Below are 18,824 nucleotides of genomic sequence, written 5' to 3' on the forward strand. Positions count from 1 at the left end.
TCTTGCTTAAGTCACAAAGGCATGTCCAAAAAATTGCCTACGTCATTTATTTGTCTTAAGTTACATGATTTACACAGTGTTATTACTATGCCAATAGCCATCCTTTGTTACATGCTTTTTGAGTGAAATGATCAATAAATGCCATATCTTACACTTTTGGTGAAGTTTTTTGTGTTTCCTGCGAAACTTGAAAAAATGAGTTAGGCGATTATTTTAACAGGGTGACGATTAGAAGGGGTTTTATTCTTAGTGTTTCTTGATACTGACAATGACTTCTCAACAGGAGAGAAAGGCCATTAGGGATTGCTTTAGTCACGTAGTTAAATTCTTTACTTGTAACGGGGAAGGGTTTAAGACGAAGAAAACGTTCATATCTAAGCATTATACCATGACAATCAAAAAGGTCACGTACCATACACCTGATTATCTTTGTCATCTTGAAGAGGTCCGTGACGTCAGGGGCGGATCCCACGAGTCCTACATGCGCTTGTTGTCTGCGCGCACAGGTGATCTTAACTCCCGCAGTGGATCGAGGACAACATGGGGAAACTTCAGGAGTTCGAGATTACATTTGACAAAAACAAAGTGGTATACAGTCCCGGCGAGTCAATAACTGGAACCGTAAAAATTAAAGTGGGCCAGCCGCTGCACTGTAAAGGTAAGAGTCTGCTACAATATTTGCTCACCTGGTGAGAAAACGCCGTCGTCTCTAAACAAGGAAGTAAGGATTTTAGCCAAAATAACATGAGTAGAGCAGAGTAGGCCTCTCACACTACGATACTACTGTGGAAATAGTCTATCCTATTTGAAAATCACCTCAAGGTGTAGTCGTCTGTTCTCGGTGGTTTGGGTCTAAACTGGACTTTTTATGTCATGTTATCGTACGCCATTTCATTAGGCCCTACTACATTATAATGTTCCTGTAATATTATTAGAGATTGATTCTGGGTTTCAGTGAGGGATTGAAATTGGACATAAGGCGCGCAATGGGTTAGTATTTTTTCAATTGTCAAATTATCATAATCCAAGAGACCGGGCCATAACAGGGATTTTTGAAACTGAGATCATTGAGAACCCCTTCACCCCCCTTCCGATATTTTACCACACACCTAAAATACACTCCCAACCTTATGTGAAACTGAATCATAAACATTATATTCAATTAATTAATTAATAAATTGTCAAAATAAGATGTTTTTCCAACATGAAGGTAAGGGTCTCATGTGAAAACCACATTCACATTTTATCTAAAGAAGACTGTCCTGTTGTCAGCTTTGGGAAATTATATTTTCAGATAATCCAATTTATTTTTTAATAAATTATTTACTCTAAGAAGTAGGACAAATCCCCCCAATAGTCTGCTCTAATCTACCTCTTTATAATAAAGCATACTCCTCAATGCTTATGTGATCGGTTGGTGAGCAGTCTAACATCTTAAGACTTGTGCTTTATTCTATAGGGTGCTCTTCAGGGTTCCATGTTAGTGCCAGCTAGAACTGGGCTGATTGCCAGTGTAAACCGGCTAAACCAGTATTTTTTCACTATAACTCCAGTACTTACTCTGACTTGTATTGCATTAGTAATAAGCAATATAAAAACGAATGACATAATATACACTATTGAGTGTTTTTAATGGATTAACAGAGCCACTAGTGTCCCACAGGCTCCATGAAGGACATACAGTTTCAGTAGAGGTGAGAGGTGGGAAGATGCTCATTGTGCATGCTGTTTGTTTACTAGAAACTTTACGTTGTCTTGGTAGACGAGACTAAACAATTATGTCACTTGTCCTGATGATTTTATGGTTGACAAACCACCTTCGAGTTGCAATACCGCCACCAAGAGGGCAGGCGTCTTTCATGGGCTCTCTCAATTTCATTATCTTCCACTTGACAGTGGCTGTTAAGTCAAGTGTGACATGTAGTGCTAAAATTTGGTATACACTGTAAAAAAAGATAAACATAGCTACTTTATAAAATTGAGGCAACAGATTGCATGCAATATTATTAATTAAATCTAACTACGTTACAAGTTGAGTTAATGACAACTAAACAGGAAGTGCCTGTCAATTAAAAACTAAATGGATTGGATTGGTTGGATTCAATCAAAATTCTCTTGATTTAGAATTGCATACACATAAAGATTATATTTAATGTGATCAAAATAAGTAGATTCTATCGCAAACATTTTTATATTAAATTCACTTAAACAACTGCCTCAAAATCAAGGACGCATTTATATTTAATACATTTTATCAAATATATTAAGTAAAATGAAATGACTACAGAATAATTTATTACAGTGTACCGGTCTGGACGGGTGTAATATCCACCTGGTTTTAAAATGTTTACACCTATGCTCGAGTGTAAAGGCCCATTTTTTCATATGCTTTTGATGAAGTGACACTTTCTCCTTGAGATTATTCTCAAGTGTGTTCTCTTCATCTGTCTCTCTCTCTCTCTCTCTCTCTCTCTCTCTCTCTCTCTCTCTCTCTCTCTGTATCTGGTGACTTGCTGAGAGCAGCTTTTGTGTTGGTGAGTTTCTGTTTGAATGCTTGCGGGGCCTCCAGTCTGTTTACATTCCTCTTCAGGTAGAGCAGGTCTGTCAGCTTCACTGTGCTGCTTCCCAGTAAGTATGCTTCCCTATGCTACAGTCTGAATCACTGATGGAATATGAAGTGGGCTGGTCCCTGACTCATTTTACAGGGCAAATATTGACTATGCATTTAAAGTCAAATATGTTTGAGTCATTGCTGTTCGACTTTGATACAATGGATATGGTGATGTTACTGTAGGGCATTTGATTTGATTTTAGACTTAGAATAGTTGCATGTTAGATGATACAGTGTGCAGTTGTGGACATATATATATGGTTCCGTTTCTTAAGATTTCATTTCAGGGGAGAGATATCTTCATGGTACACTGAACAGTTTAATGATATTTTAGACAACAGTATTTTTCCAACTTTGTGGCAACAGTTTCTGTTTGTCCCTTTCCTGTATTAACATGAGACTCTTGACAACGTGTTTGACTCCCAACCTTATTTGAAATTGTTTTATAAATGTTATATTTAATTAATTAATTAATTAATTAATTGTCAAAATAAGATGTTTTTCCAACCTGAAGGTAAGGGTCTCATGTGAAAAACGGATATTTTCATAATCCAATGTATTTTTTAAATAATTTATTTAGTCTAAGAGTGGAGAATGTTATAGCAGCAGTATGGTGTAATGTTCAGCTGTCAACATACTTTAGATCAAAATAGTGGGGTTAAAAAACATTATTCTTGATTCTTAGAGACTTATTAAGAAGGCTATAAACATCATGTGGGACCCCTCCCACCAGCTTTTTGCACTTCTGCCATTTGGTAGGAGGCTCCTGAGCTCCTGAGCCACGTCTACCAGACTGAGCAGCTTCTTTCCCCAAGCTACCAAGACACTGAAATCTCTTCAACTCCTATCAAATAGCAGAGGTGCGAAAAAGGTCCTAGGAGGGGTCCCTCGTGATGTTTTAGCCTTCTTCTTCTTACGACATCTCTCTGTATGGTCTTGAATTGGAAGGATTTGTGGAAGGCTCTTCCTGATGTGCTGCAGAACCAGCCTGAAGCACTTCATTATGATTGGCGTCAGTGCTACTGGGTGTTAGTTATTGGGGCCCATTTCAGGGGACTTCTTTGGCACAGGAATGATGGTAGCAGACTTGAGGCACTTGGAGACAACAGCTTGATTAAGAGAGGTGTTGCTTGCTGGGCTTGTTTTCATCATGTAAAGAGAGAACAATGATGTGGAAGGGGGTGTTGATGTGAAAAAATTTGAATCCATATTCCAAAGTGAATTTCACCAGGAGGTCAAGAAAGCGATAAAATAAAAGAATTTAGGAATCGGACTGGAAATAATAAAAATAACTTTTTAAGTGTTAATTTTTTAAGGGTTCTTGCAGCACACACAAAAAACCTTCAACTTTACATTTATTCATCCAAAGTGACTTACAGAAAAAGGAAACAGTCATGGTATAGTGCGATAAGAGGCGTTAGAGCAGCAATAAGTGCTAGTGACGATTCTTTAAGGAGTAGAATTGTCATGTGGTGCTAGGAGAGAAGGTACTCTATGAAGAGCTGGGACCGTGTTCTGGATCATCTGAAGGGGTGTCAGGAGTTGAGTAGCATGTTGAGTTAGGTAAGGTCTGATTTTTCTGATGTTGTAAAGTGCAAAGGGGCATGACCGGGCAACTCAGGCTACATGACTGGGAAAGGTGAGTTGGTCATCAATAATAACCCCTAAGTTTCTCACCACTCTGGTGGGGGTAAGACACAGGGAGTCAGTTTTGATGTTGATGTCGTGGTGTATTGTAGGTTTAGCTGGGAGGACCAGCAGTTCAGTTTTTGAAAGGTTCAGCTGGAGGTGATGTGCCTTCATCCATGTGTTGATGTCTGAGAGGCAGTCAGAGACCCTTGCAGAGACCGATGGGTCGTCAGGAGGAAATGACAGATAGAGCTGAGTGTCATCTGCATAGCAGTGATAGGAAAAGCTATGTGAGCAGATAATCTGACCCAGGGAGGTGGTGTAGATAGCAAATAGCAGGGGCCCCAGCACTGAGCCCTGGGGGATCCCTGTTGTGAGGCGATGCAAAGTTGACAACTGTCCATGCCAAGATACAGTGAATGAGCATCCTGTCAGGTAGTAATCAAACCAGGACAGAGCCAAGCCAGAGATGCCCATTTTAGAGAGAGTAGAGAGGAGGATGCGATGGTTATCTGTGTCAAAGGCAGCTGATAAGTCAAACAGAATGAGGACAGAGGACTTTGCTGCTGCTCTCGCTTTTTTTAAGGCTTCTGTCACAGACAACAGAGCAGTTTCAGTGGAGTGACAACTCCACCAGATTGATTTGGATCAAGAAAATTTGTTCTGTAGGAGGAGTTTTGAGACTTGTTTACTGACCGCTCGTTCAATAGTTTTGGATAAGAATGGAAGAAGTGAGACAGGGCGATAGTTCTCAACTCCAGCAGGGTTGAGAGAGGGTTTCTTGAGTAGACCTGTTACTCGAGGTGCTATGAAAGCGTGGGAAAATTGCTGGTGTAAAGCCAAACAAATGAGGTGCTACCCACTGATTCAGTGTCGCCTAGCTGAGATACAGAGAGAGATGTAGTAGGACTTCTACATGTCACAGCATTAGGAGTTGGGTGGGGAGTGAGCTGATTGCTGCCACTTTGCATGTACAGAATGATGCAAATGTATCAGCGGTAAGGCAGGTAGGAGGGGGAGGAGGTGGAGGGTTGAGTAGTGATTTGAAGGTGGAGGAAAGTTTCCGGGTGTCAGTGACACTGTTGACTTTGTCGTTGTAAAAAGCAGTCTTTGCATCACTGACGCTGGTTGAGAAGGAGGATAAGCGTGTCTAGTTGCTTTTGAGGTCATTGGCTAGTTTGGATTTGAGCCATTTTCTTTCAGCAGCTCTGAGCTTGGTGCGCTGTTATCCGAGGGTATCATTCAACCATGGGTGGGATTGGTTGGGTCGAGCAGGCCGTGTAGATAAAAGATGTTCAGACATCAATTCAGAGTAGAGCAGAGTGAGTCAGTGGCATCATTAACCTTCAGAGAGGGGAAGGTGCTGAGCGGAGGTAGGGCAGAGGCGACAATAGAGAAGTGGGTCGGGAATTATTTATGGAGGTTATGGCGGAACGTAACCATTGATGGAGGAGCAGAGGGTCGCTCTGACAGAGTGACATTAAACTGGATAAAAAAGTGATCTGATAGGGGGAGAGGCGTTACCACCAGTGCGTCTGTGGCACTGTGACAGACTTCATTATGATTGGCGTCAGTGCTACTGGGTGTTAGTTATTGGGGCCCATTTCAGGGGACTTCTTTGGCACAGGAATGATGGTAGCAGACTTGAGGCACTTGGAGACAACAGCTTGATATAGAGAGGTGTTGCTTGCGACAGAGACAGTACTCTAGCCAATATTGTAGTGGGCCACTGCTCTTTTTTTTCCAGGAAAAAGAGAAGGCAAAATAAAAGAGCTTTAAAATGCATAGTGGTTCAAAGCAGTTTACACATGTTGGTCATCTTTCAAAGGACTATCTGCTGAGCCATGCTTTAAGTCATGATCAAAATGCGGTGTTTGTTCCTGCGATGAAGACTAAAAAAATTATCCAAAAGTTGAATTTTAATTTAGTCAAGCTGCTGGATTTATGTCGTAAATTCTTTCTTCTACCCTCAGACTAGATTAGTGGGACTGCATTGGAAGTGGTATAGTGTATTTGATACCACTGTACATAAGATTTTTTCCCCCTGCAATGTTTACACTGATGACGATTTACCAATGAAAGTCTCATGTTAATTTCACCTGGATAACTTAGAATGTCAGTTCAGGACTTTCTTCAGTTGCATATCTACAAGAGTGCTAGGTTGTTAGTGGGCATCTCTTCTCTGCCCTCTCTTGTTTCCTTCATGTTAATGTAAAACGCAGAAAAGAAATGACTGTCTGCCTGAAATACTTTAATTGCTTATGAGTGTTCAATGCTGAAGCTGCATAGAAACATCTCTGTGGCTAAAACCTTAAAACTGTGTATTACTTTTTTCAGCTATCAAAGTCAACTGCAATGGTTTCTGCGGCGTCACCACTAAGGTAAATGACACGGCATGGACTGTGGAGGAACAGTACTTCAACAGTACTGTCTCTGTTGCAGACAAAGGTAGGCTGCCGAATAATTGAAATGCTAACTACAAAACTGATCCAAAGATGTAATATATATTCCAAAAGCAGATTTACCAAACTCTTGAGTCTAACCCTGATGTCCGAGGTGACTTACCCTGTAAAAGAAAAATAAGTGTTCGATTCCAGAACATTTTAATTCCATTTTAATCCCGCTGAGAGATATTAATACATGTATATGTGGATTGTGCATTTAATTTAATTTATTTTAAAAAGAAACATTTTGTTACACATTTTTTTACATTTGGGTGCATAATGGGTGATAAAGCTGTGTATATGACTTGGCATTAGGCTGTAAATATATTTTTAAAATATATCTGTTCAGTTTTAATCTGACGGGGACATCAACTCAAGATAATCATTCAAACCTCCAATATTATTGGAATTGGCCTATGTTCCATCAGTCAGACCAATCACATCATGAATGAGATAATTATTCTAAACCTTTGTGTCGAAAGCTTCACACTGATTTTTACAACCTAAACTGCAATTACTCATATGTGCAATAAATATTTTAGACAGGTACATTTGTGCCCACAGAAAACTTACTTACTTACAAAATTATTGATGGTGCATAAAATTGAGATACAAACTAATATCCAACCATGACTTTTATTCTGTAAACCTCTGCTAATTTATGCACTTCAATACAAGCTTTGTAACAGACTGAACCAATGATGACATTAAACAGCATGTCGGTCTCTGTGAGAGAAAGTAAACATAGAAACTCAAGGTTTGTTGAAGAAAATCCCGGCCTTAAATACCAGCTTCTGTGTTCATTTAACACTGTTAATGTCACAATAATAAGTTGAAAAACTATCCACACACATACACAGATTGTAGAAACATTTTGTTTTAGTGAAACAGGATTTATTTTAAACAATGTGAAAATAAAAAAGTCATCATTGGTAAATGTAAATATTGCAGTAGGTCTGGGGAAATAAAATAAACAAGAACCTTTATTCTCATTAAAAATAGTTTTTTGTGTTTTGATTTTCAAATGGATATGTATTGAATGGAAGATACACAGATTCTGCAGTAGGGAATGTACCCCTTTCCCGCTGTGCAGCCTTGAGGCATGCCTGGTTCGGAAACAACAGGGTAACTGTTACTGTTTCCACTAACAGATGTTATCTTTGCTCTCTGTGTCCTGTACAGGAACCCTGAAACAGGGAGAACACACATTTCCCTTCAAGTTTCTCATACCAGGTAGGAGTGTGGAGTGATGGGATGAACACGGGGTTGTGCATTTTTTCCTATGTTTGTGTGTGTTTGACAGACATGTCCTGTCATGTTGATAGCAGCTAACAGACTAACTGAATTTCCCCTCGGGATAAATACAGTCATTTTGATTTGATTTACTAATTTGCTTATGGTTCGGAAGCAGTGAGGATGGATCATTCACTGGGGCTTATGAATGTTGTGTGAAACATTGCCCTTATTTCCAGCATTTCTTTTAACCAGCCAACATATGCCAAGGCAGTACTTTGAATTTGACAATTTCAGATTAACATTCAAATTGCTACACTTTAAAGCAGCTCTTGGCAATATTTTTTATAACAATGTGTTGTGTCAAAGGGGTCACTCACGTTAAATATCTGACAAAGAAAGTTAGAGACTAGCTGGTTGACATGGTGGAACATTTAGCAGCTAAAGAGTCATTTGCTGAGCATTTTTGCAGGAGTTGCTGGATTCGAAAAACTAGAGAAAAGGTTAAAGCCTCCAGGAAACACCAAGCAACTCAACCACTCTTTTTTTCTGTTGTAAATCCTAATCTGTCACTTAAAATGTGTGTGTTCTCACAGGGGTGTGGTGGGTTGGGGATGAGTATCCCAACACTCAGTTGACAGTGTAGATTCAAACTGGAAATAAGTGGAGAGAAAAAGTAATGACACTCAACAAAACTCCCAGTAAAGTGTGATGATTGTTTTCAAGTTAACATGAAAAGTCAGGAAAATATCTGGTCATTTGTCAGATTTTGAAAGGTTTTGGTATTTGGAAATCTGGGAAAAGAGTTGTTATGTGGAGCAGTTATTCTCTGTTTATGATATGGCATGTTCAGATTGTCTACAATATTTCTAATTAACTCTAAAATGATCAGACTTCTTAGTGAGCAGTGATCCAGTCAAAAGAAAATGAAAACTGTACAATGACTCTGTTATTGCTAACTCTGTATTTGCTATATGCGGTCAAACTAAAACATATTTTACTTTTTTCCCATAGACTCTGCTCCGACATCTTTTGAAGGCAACTATGGTAGGATCGTTTACAGAGTGAGATCTTTTATTGACACACCGCGATTCGCCAAGGACTACAACACAGAGAAAGCTTTCTACCTGTTAAGACTCCTAAACCTGAATGAGGTGCCGGACATATGGGTGAGCAATGATTATATGTTACATATGGTAAATCCTTGACTGGTTAGATTCATAAGGTTGAACTAGGTTCAAAAAGGAGTTCAAAAACACCACCAACATTGTTATTTTCAATCAAGAGAAATGTCAATCTGGTTTTAGGGTTCATTTTGGGTTGGAACTATTTCCTGACAAAAGACACTTTACCCATCTGCCCAGAACTTCTGTCTTCTATCTTCTCCATGTATACCAATGTTTTTTTGGGTGCATGTATACAAAGGATTGGATGTGCTCAATAGGACTCAATAGCTGATACCTATAAGTCAAAAATGCTGTGATTGCCCTGATACAGACTCTTTCAGATCTTTCAGACATTCCTATAAATGGACATGATCAAAGGCCAATCAGGGCGAGTTTCTCTATCTTGTTTAGCCAGTGAGAGGGGGGTTCCAGGGGCATGCCCCCTTGAGAAAAGCCAAATTCTAATGCTACTATGCCATCATATATGCATATCTTTTTTATGTTTCTGGTGGAACAGCATGTCACTAAGCCATTAATTAGATCCATGGAAACGAGAGAAAAAATTGGTTTATAATTTAAGATAAAAATTCACTGGTCACTTATTCTAACACCCTGCAGCTATTTGCTCCATATGGGCCATAAATGTTGTAGAATATCTGAAACCTGGGAACCGGAACATTGATTTCAGATGCCAACTTTTTGTTTGTCAAGTTGTTCTAGTCATAAATCTGTAATAGAAAATAATTAATTGATTGATTTATTAAACCTAATAAGGTATATAAGGGTTTAAACATTACGATATGGCTTTCTGAAGTCTGAAATGGCTGCTATAGGGACAAACATAATCACACATGAATAAGGCTCATTTCTTTTTCTTTTTATGATTTATAATTTGTATTTTTTATGCTTTTATAATTTGTATATTTGGTGATTCTAGAAACAGGATGATCAGTGGAAACTAACTGAGCTCAATTTTGAGTGACATGGCAAAGACTGTGAATACTTATCTACATGTAATTTTTTTTATTTTTAATTAAAAATGTTTAACATCTGTTAAATGTACTGTACGTTGAATTAATTGTTGAGTTGCATCACAGCAAAATAAAAATAAAAACTTTTTAATTTGTTGAGGAAGACAATTCCGAGACAAAAGGTAAAAGTCCAAAGGAGGTCAAGGTAGAGAAATTGTAGAGCTGCTAGTCCTTTTTTATTTTCACAAGTCGAGTGGAGGCATCACATTTATGCCTCTAAGTCATGTGATTCAAGCCTACATCTCTGGCAACTTCACTCAAAGACTCCTGGAACATGCACAGTCACCGTGCCCAGTGTTTGTTCACCAAGATATGGCTCCAGCTCATAACTGCCCCTAAAACCACAAATTGTCTTTTTTTTTTCTATTTGTGTACATTTTCATTAGTTCATTCAGTTTGATTAAGTCAGGCGAGCTGTTATCCACTACTTCCAGTCTTTATACTAAGCTATGCTAACCACGTCTCGATTACAGCTGAGTAACACAAAGACATGGAACGGATATCTATTTTTGTTGTTATCTAACTTTTAATGAAACTGGGCAAGAAAACAAATATGCATATTTGAAGGTTTCTTTGACAAACATTTATCAGTGTCAGGCTTTCTAAATCCTTAACTTTATTTCAACACTCTTCACCATGCAGGGAACCTGTTCATCTGCAGTGACTCAGCAATTTACCTACATGCTGATGAAAACGGGCACAATGGTTCTGAAGGGCCAGACCGACATGAGAGGTTACACACCGGGCCAGATCATCAAGGTATTGGCAAACATCCACAACCAGTCTGGGAAGACCACAGGCAACATGGCCGCCAGCCTGATGCAGGTAAATTCTTATTCCAACCCAACCTGTAAGAAGCAGGTCATCATCAGGCTTACAGACCAAAATATACTGTAACAAAGAACTACCTACAAATATTAGTAATTTAAATTCCCCAGTATTTGCTGTTAAAGTCAATACAATTTTACTAATTTTTAATGGATTGATTTCTATGATTTTATTCATGGTTTTTGTTTTTTGTTTTGCTTTATTGGAGTTTATTTTTTATCTTTATTCAAGAGCAGGGTTCGTGTTCGTACAATGGCACATGTATATAGAAGCAGTATAATCAAAGACAAAGTCAAAGACCGGCTTATAAAGCGGGATACATTATCCCGCTTATTTCACAAAGTCCCAGGTAGGGCTGCACGATTATGGCCAAAATGATAATCACGATTATTTTGATCAATATTGTAATCACGATTATTAATCTTGATTATTCATCATCAAAAAACATCTGTATCTGTATTTTTATTGCACTACTTTTAAACAAACAAAAGGAACAGTTTTTAGTGTGTGCACAGAGTGTCTGGTGCTTGTTGTAAACAAACAGAGATCGCTAAGTGAACACCTCCTGCAGCAGCAGCACATACACACTGTACTGCTACAGAGCTAACTGTTAGCCTGTTAGCAATTTGCAGACTGGACGCTAAGGGGTTAACATCCCCTCTGGCTCTGCAGCTGGGAGAGACTGCTGCAGGAGGACTGTGCCGCTTCGACTCCTTAATCTTCTCAACAGCAGAAAAACTCGCTGGATTTGTTGCCATTCGCTTTTCTTGAAAAATTGTGGCTAAGGACGTCTGAAAAGTTGCTAAATATAGCAACAAAGTTGCTAAGTTGGCAAAACTGCTTCGCCAGCTTTTACAAATGGCGCGTTGTTGTCGTGTAGAGTACTACGTCACATCCTGCTTAGCGCTCGCTTGTTATTTATTTAGGCAGCTACATGAAACCTTAACTATGCGATCGCCCCCTGGTGGTTGATGGACTACTGGTGTGGAAAGTGCTTGATTAGATATGCAGGAGAGCCCGCATTTTAAAATGGAAACATCGCAGACGATCAGGTTAATTTAATCGTGGCGGCCAAAATTGTGATCATGATTAAAATTTGATCAATTATGCAGCCCTATTCCCAGGCAAGCCATGAACTACAATGAGCAATGCTTTGCTGTGACATACAGGCAGAAATACAGCAATGGATACAATGACAACTCAGTAAACCTGTCCATACCTGATTAGGTGCCTTACATGGTAAACACTTTTTTGTATGGGTGTCAACGATCTACAATTTACACTTTTTCATGTTGTAGAGTGTATTGAGTAGGTGCTTATGTTGCTCCTCCCCTCTCCTCATGTTATGCTGTATCTCTTTCTCGGATGTGAGAGAATGCTAGCGCTGTTTGTTCGCCGCTTCTCTATCCGAAGTTTATTGTATGTATGGTTATGTATATGTATATGTATGGACGGGTTGATGGCTAATTCTTCCATCCCTGTCTTCCAGATGTGTCCACCCCTATTGCCTGTTAAGCAACTTTGAATGTCTAGAAAAGCGCTATATAACTTAAATGTATTATTATTATTATTATTATTATTATTATCATTATTATGTATTGTCCATAGTCTACCTATTGTCAAATCTTTTTTCTTTTTTTTGCTAATTAATCCTGCTGTGTAGCATAGGTCATTCTGAGAACTGCAACTCTATGTTGTGTGTGTCTGTGTTTCTGTGTGTGTGTGGGTGAGTTTGTGTGTGTGTGAGAAGTGATTGGTAGAGGAAGAGAGAGTGACGGTGTTGACAAATGCAATGTGTTTTCAGAGAGTGACATACGAGACGAAGAAGCCCACCCATGATTTGAGGACGATAGCGGAGGTGGAGGGTGGTGTCGTGAAGGCTGGGAAAGAAATTGAGTGGAAGGAGCAGATCATTGTTCCTCCTCTACCTCAGTCCTCCCTTGCTGGCTGTGATCTTATAAAGATTGAATATTATGTCAAAGTAAGAGCTCATTCGCTGTTACATTTTTAGTAGTCTGACTCCCTGGATGTAAGCCTGTGTCTCTCACAAGGCATTGTCTCCCATTCTGCTATCTTTATTATCTGTTTTTTTGCTGCATCCGGGGCTTAGCACTGCCCAAGATGATTGTGATTGGGTCAAAGAAATACAAACAAGCCAGAGCTTCATTTTTACCGCTACAGCAAAATGATAATGTGTAGCCAGACCAATCTCATACACTGACACAGTGCTGTGGAGATCGGCCTGGCTGTGTGAGACTACACTTTAGGGATTATTTTCTTGTGAATTTCACCAGTACACTTTAACAAAAAGTCACAATGGCAATCTTACTATGTCGGGCCTGTAATATTTCTGTAATACATCCAACATGGCACAAGTCTGAACTGAATGCATGTAATTTACATACCTGTAAAGGCTACCACAGTTTAAGATTAAATAAACCGAGACATATTACAAGCACTACTTAAAAGTAGTATTTAATTTATTACTTAATTGTCTCTTATGCATAAAGGAAATGATCATTTTTGTAAATCATAAAACATTTTGAATGTTCTGCTAACCACAATAATAATCACACCAGCAGTCTCCCTTCTTTTAATTTCTATTTTGGCAATACCTTTTTCCAATTGGACGGATGATTACAAATATCAAAACATTACAAAAAGCTGTACCACCAAACATGTTTTTGAGGATTCACTGAGAGGAGGGGGTCATTAGTTGTGGCCCTATTAAGGTATTAAGGTCCTTGTAATAACTATTAATTAACAAGTAATAAGGCCCTTGTAAGTCCTTACAAGATGCTTATTAACATTGTGTGTTTATAAGCTTATACAAGTGTTAATAATGGCATTACAAACACCCATGACCCACCCATTGTCTTTGCCATGCCTTTATTAATCTTATTTTGTTTGCTTATTGATATTAAAATATACTTTATTGCTCATCTATTATAAGTCAACTATAAGTTAACTATGATTTTTGCAACTACCGGATCTAAAGCGAGAACAATGCCTTATTACTTGTTAATTAATGGTTATTAAGGACCTTATTATAAATCGTTACCAAACTTTTTTTTTTTTTTAAAAGGGAGGTAAACACATGCTTAGGGTCTGTCTGTACTTTCTGTATTCCTCCTGGAAATCTAAATTTCTCTTTTCCTCTGATTGATCAGGTCAGCCTAAAGTCTCCAGATGTCATGTTGACATTACCCGTCCACATCGGGAACGTCTCACTAGACAAAAAACTGCACCCTTCCAAAAGAGCAGCACCTGCCCCCTCTACTGCAGCTGAGGATACACTAGCGTCTGCCTCTACCCATAACACCCCCACCCCCGCCTCCACCACCACCCCAACTCTGCCACCTCGCACTGCCCCAAAACCTGCCCCCCGTCCCGCCCCGCGCTCCTTGCATAACTCCCCCAGCGCTCCTCCTGCTGAGTACCACCAGGGAGCCGAGGGCAGGTCTCCGATGAATGATGGCTTCCCAAACAAGCGTCAGTCTCAGCTTGTGTCACCCAATGCTTTCAGCTATGCTCCTGGCCTCTTTTTCCAAGGGAACCAGCAGCAAAACGGGCCCAGCACTGCACCCAGCGGGGCCACAGGGGCCACAGCACCTTACCCCACAGAGAACGCTGCTATCCCAATGCCAACACCACTCATCCTGCCTCCAGACTACGGCACCTCAGCATATCCACAAGGTCAGTTGGCACATGCTCATTATGAGCAGTGACGGAAGAAGTATTCAGATCCCTTACTTCAGTAAAAGTATTAATACCACACTGTTAAATTACTCCACGACAAGTAAAAGTCCTGCATTCAAAACTTAATGAAGTAAAAGTACAAAAGTATCAGCATCAAAATGTACTTAAAGTATCAAAAGTCAAAGTATTCGCTATGCAGAATGAACCCACTCAGATTGTCCAAATATATTATTGTATTTTTATTTTTGATGCATTTATTTATTTAAGCTTTAATTTACTTTTTTTACTGACAAGGTAGGGCTAATTTTAACCACTTAATATACTTTTATGTGGTTTAATTAATAAAAATGCATGATCATTTTAAATGTATTATGTTTTTAATGTGTTTTAATTTTAACCTGAAAAGTAACTAAAGCTGGCAGCTAAATGTAGTGGAGTAAAAAGTTCAATATTTGCCTCAAAATGTAGTGAAGTAAAAGTATAAACTCCATAAAATGGAAATACTTTAGTAAATTACTAGTACCTCAAAATTGTAGTTAAGTGCAGTACTTGAGTAAATGTACTTTCCACCACTGACTATGTGCCATCCAGGTTCTGGTTATTAATGTAGACTGAATAAATATTTACACAGAAGGACAAGGCTGTAATTTAGGACTGATTAGAAGAGTTATCTTTAATCATGGTTTCCTGATCAAAATGCTTTGTGCTTTAGCTTCAGTACAGATATTAAAGTCAGTGAGTGTATTGTAACACTGAAATGATGCTTTTTGTAGTAAATGGAAAAGGGAAAGGGAAAGCTTACAGCTACAAGACATCACCATAAAATTTGCACCCAAAGATGGAGTATGATTTTCCATCAGGTAGTTACAATGATAACAATAGAACTAAATAAACAACGAACTTTATTTGGTGAAACTGTTCATTATTATATAGGACCAATGCTATTTTAGCAATAATTCTAATGTATTTTACCTCATACCTACATGGTCACATAGTTAATGAATATATATAGTTATGCATCAGCATTGGCAATGTAATGTGATCAGGATAGAACATTAGATGCTACTTTTATTTAAAAAATGTTGGAAACGAGGCTATGATGGGTCCTGGTAACCAGATTTCTCCTTCATTTAAAAAATCAGATTAACGTGTCAGGAAGTTGGCCAACAACGCTGCAAAGTCAGGTTAGTTCTTTATTTGGCATGGTGATTTTCAAAGTGGTCATGTGACCTCTGGCGTCATGCTACCTGATTGATAGAAATATATATAGAATAGATAATTGATAGGTCGATAAATAAATAGGCTCTCTGGGTTCCACCTGGGTTCTGGCACAAGTCTCAACTTTACATACCTGCCTACTTTATGCTGATAACATGCAGTTTAAGGCAAAAACCACATAGTTTTTCTCATGCATTAAAATGTGCTATTTTCACCTACTGTATTTGAATATTTGTGCATACTGAGGTCCCTAAACAGTCCCAGTTTTCTTCATGTGAGATGATGTTAGTCATCAGTAGTAGCCAGTTCATTGCAGTGAGGGCATTTCTTGAGTCTCAGTGTATAAAATGAGCTGCTGTGACCTCCAGGACAATCACAGCCTCATGAAACTTTACAACCACAAACTAGAGACCTAGAGCACTCAGAGGATGTGCAGCTTTCCTAGGTATATTGACAATTAGGGGGTTTCGAGGAAAGGTGGAGTGAACCTAGTAAAATGGCCGGTGTGATCTTCTGCTTCTATAGCCCATCTGTGTTAACAAGCAGTTGCACAGGTGTACCTAATGTAATGGCCAGTGAGTGTATGGCTGTATGTGTGTGTCGTCACTGCCTAAAATGTAAAAGTTGCAACTCAGCATGGCCTTACGTCTATGGTCATCTTTTGCTTTTGTTGATGACATATGTTAAAAGTGTGACATGTTACAGAGTGCTCGTGTAATAACCAGCTGGTCTGGTGCTTTCTGTCTTACAGAGTCTCCTCCTTCTTATGATGAGAGCTGCAACACATGAAGTGTATGAAGAACCAGCAAGCTCCCACTAGGACCATGATCAATACACTATGATACAAACAAAATGTTGCCCTGCCATTTGAAAATAATTGCACAGGTGAGACCTAATGTAACCTGGCATAGTGAGTTTATGTAAGTCTTTCTAATTGTAGGACAATCAGCATTTAGAATTTAAATTAAAGTGGATTGAGCTGGAACTCTGCTGTCCAGTGGACAAGAACCTTTTCATAATAAATGGGTGTTATTATTTCCTTCAAACCAGCCACAGCCAATCAACAGCCAACTTTTGGTATTCTTTTAGCACTTTTAATGAAAGGAAAGACGGGGGAAATGCTGAATTTATTATTTGTACAGTAACAGCAGTCATGTTTTTATTTGTGTGTTATTTGGAAACCCCTTAGATTGTGTCTGTGATGTCAAGTTTGAAAGTTTTATAATGAAAACTCTGCAAAACAAACCATAACATCTCATATATAGTCTAATGTGCATATATTTTCAGGAGCCAAAAGAAATTGATCTGTGTATTTTTTTTATTGGAAACAGGTGAAATCATCTTTATTCTTCTGGCGTTTTTTTCATTGATTTTAAGTTTGAATATTTAAGACGAGATTAAATGGTTTGTTTGGAGAGGCTTTTTTTAATTTTTTTATTTGCCTTGGATCAGGAGTTTTCAATTTTATAATAATGGACAATACAGATATTGCTGTTGCAATTTGTCTACATATAACTAATACATGATACAGTTTGACTTAAAGTTTCTGCCATGTTTGATTATCTGTTGCTTTCATGTATTTGAACTGTGTTGGAATGACTGTTGACTTCCTTAGAGAAAATGTGTGTAATGTATTCATCTTCCCCTGTTCAATATTTACTGGTTCTATATTTGCCCGCTTTCTCTGAATTCTCCAGTAGTTGTACAATAATAAAACCTCAGTGATTTGGGGTTTTTTGGTCCTTCTTCATGTAGTTCACATCATCTATCTTAATCATAGTTTTGTGAATAAGATTTAATATTTCTTGTTAAAACCATAAAGATAAATCCATAAAATTTGCAGAAATACATTATGTTTATTTATTGTTTTGAGTGTTTCCCAACTGTTGACTTTCAATAAATCTGTTAAAGCCCCTTGTGTCAAACAGTTTCATATTTCTGCCTCCAGCAGCGGGAGGTTGTTTATATTTTATGATGCTGTTCAAGTAGATACTCGGATGTTCTTCCAGCGATGTAACTTTACTAAATGATCATGTACGATGTCTGTAAATGTTAATGTTAGTTGTTTGCAAAAAAAGTGGTTGTGTCAGCCAAAAATGTGTTTAGAATGAAAAGTTTGTGATGCGCAAAGAGGGCTGTTTTGTACGGAAACGTATTGCTGCCACACTAAAAAAAACAAGCTCAGTATCACGTTATAACCTTAAGATTCATGTTATAAAGTGATAGTTCCACGTTATTTTGTGAGAAAGAATAGATGCATAGATCGATATAGATAGATAGATTGCATTTCAAAATCCTTCTCAGAGTACGCATACTTAAAAAATATATATCATCCACTGTTCACTGCTCAATGACAAAAATCTCATGTCTCAAACCTCTATCTATCCTTGCCTCTATGCATCTATTCTTGCAAGTTTCACGTTAAAATGTGAAAACTTATCACATTATAACGTGATACTGAGCCTTATTTTTTTAGTGTGGCAACAATATGTTTCTGTAGTTTTGAGACCACTTACCTTACATAAAGTTAACAGACTCAAGTCTCAAATGCTGCCCCTGCCTGTGTCTCTGAAGGGTTTTTTAGTTTGAAAATACTTTGAAAATAGCCTGTGATATGGGGATGGGTTTCATACAATCAGAGTATCCAGAATCACCTTTATTGACACAGGAAAGGTAGTTTTTTCCAATCGTATGCAGCTCTCAATTTACTTTACATAAACATAAAGGTGACAAAGAACAATGTGATTATAGCTAATATGTAAAAGAACACAGGACAGCATAGTGTATGCAGCGTTCAGAAATAACTAAATACCTCGGCTCAAATACTGTGTTAAACTACTATTTTAAGTACTTTACTTGAGTATTCTTCACTTCATGTTTCTTCGTATTTCTACATCATTACATTTCAGAGGGAAGTATTACTTTTTACTCCACCACATTTATTTCATAGAAAAGTTACTTGATC

At 38.3% G+C, this 18,824-nt stretch overlaps 1 protein-coding gene across 2 annotated transcripts; it reads left to right on the forward strand.

Moving 5' to 3' along the window:
* Window positions 1-514: 514 nt before the first annotated feature.
* Window positions 515-17,773, forward strand: arrdc1a (arrestin domain containing 1a). 2 transcript variants are annotated; one of them, XM_059337284.1, is made up of 9 exons: window positions 515-658; window positions 6,578-6,688; window positions 7,867-7,917; window positions 8,932-9,086; window positions 10,757-10,939; window positions 12,747-12,923; window positions 14,113-14,638; window positions 15,784-15,825; window positions 16,611-17,773. In XM_059337284.1, exons 1-8 carry the CDS (start codon window positions 541-543, stop codon window positions 15,786-15,788), a joined length of 1,326 nt encoding a protein of 441 aa, XP_059193267.1. In that variant the 5' UTR covers window positions 515-540; the 3' UTR covers window positions 15,789-15,825; window positions 16,611-17,773. The 2 variants fall into 2 exon arrangements, with proteins under 2 accessions (XP_059193267.1, XP_059193266.1); XM_059337283.1 differs by lacking the exon at window positions 15,784-15,825.
* Window positions 17,774-18,824: the final 1,051 nt, after the last annotated feature.

This window comes from Centropristis striata, chromosome 7 (genome assembly GCF_030273125.1).
Source record: "Centropristis striata isolate RG_2023a ecotype Rhode Island chromosome 7, C.striata_1.0, whole genome shotgun sequence".
Classification (NCBI taxonomy): Eukaryota; Metazoa; Chordata; class Actinopteri; order Perciformes; family Serranidae; genus Centropristis; species Centropristis striata.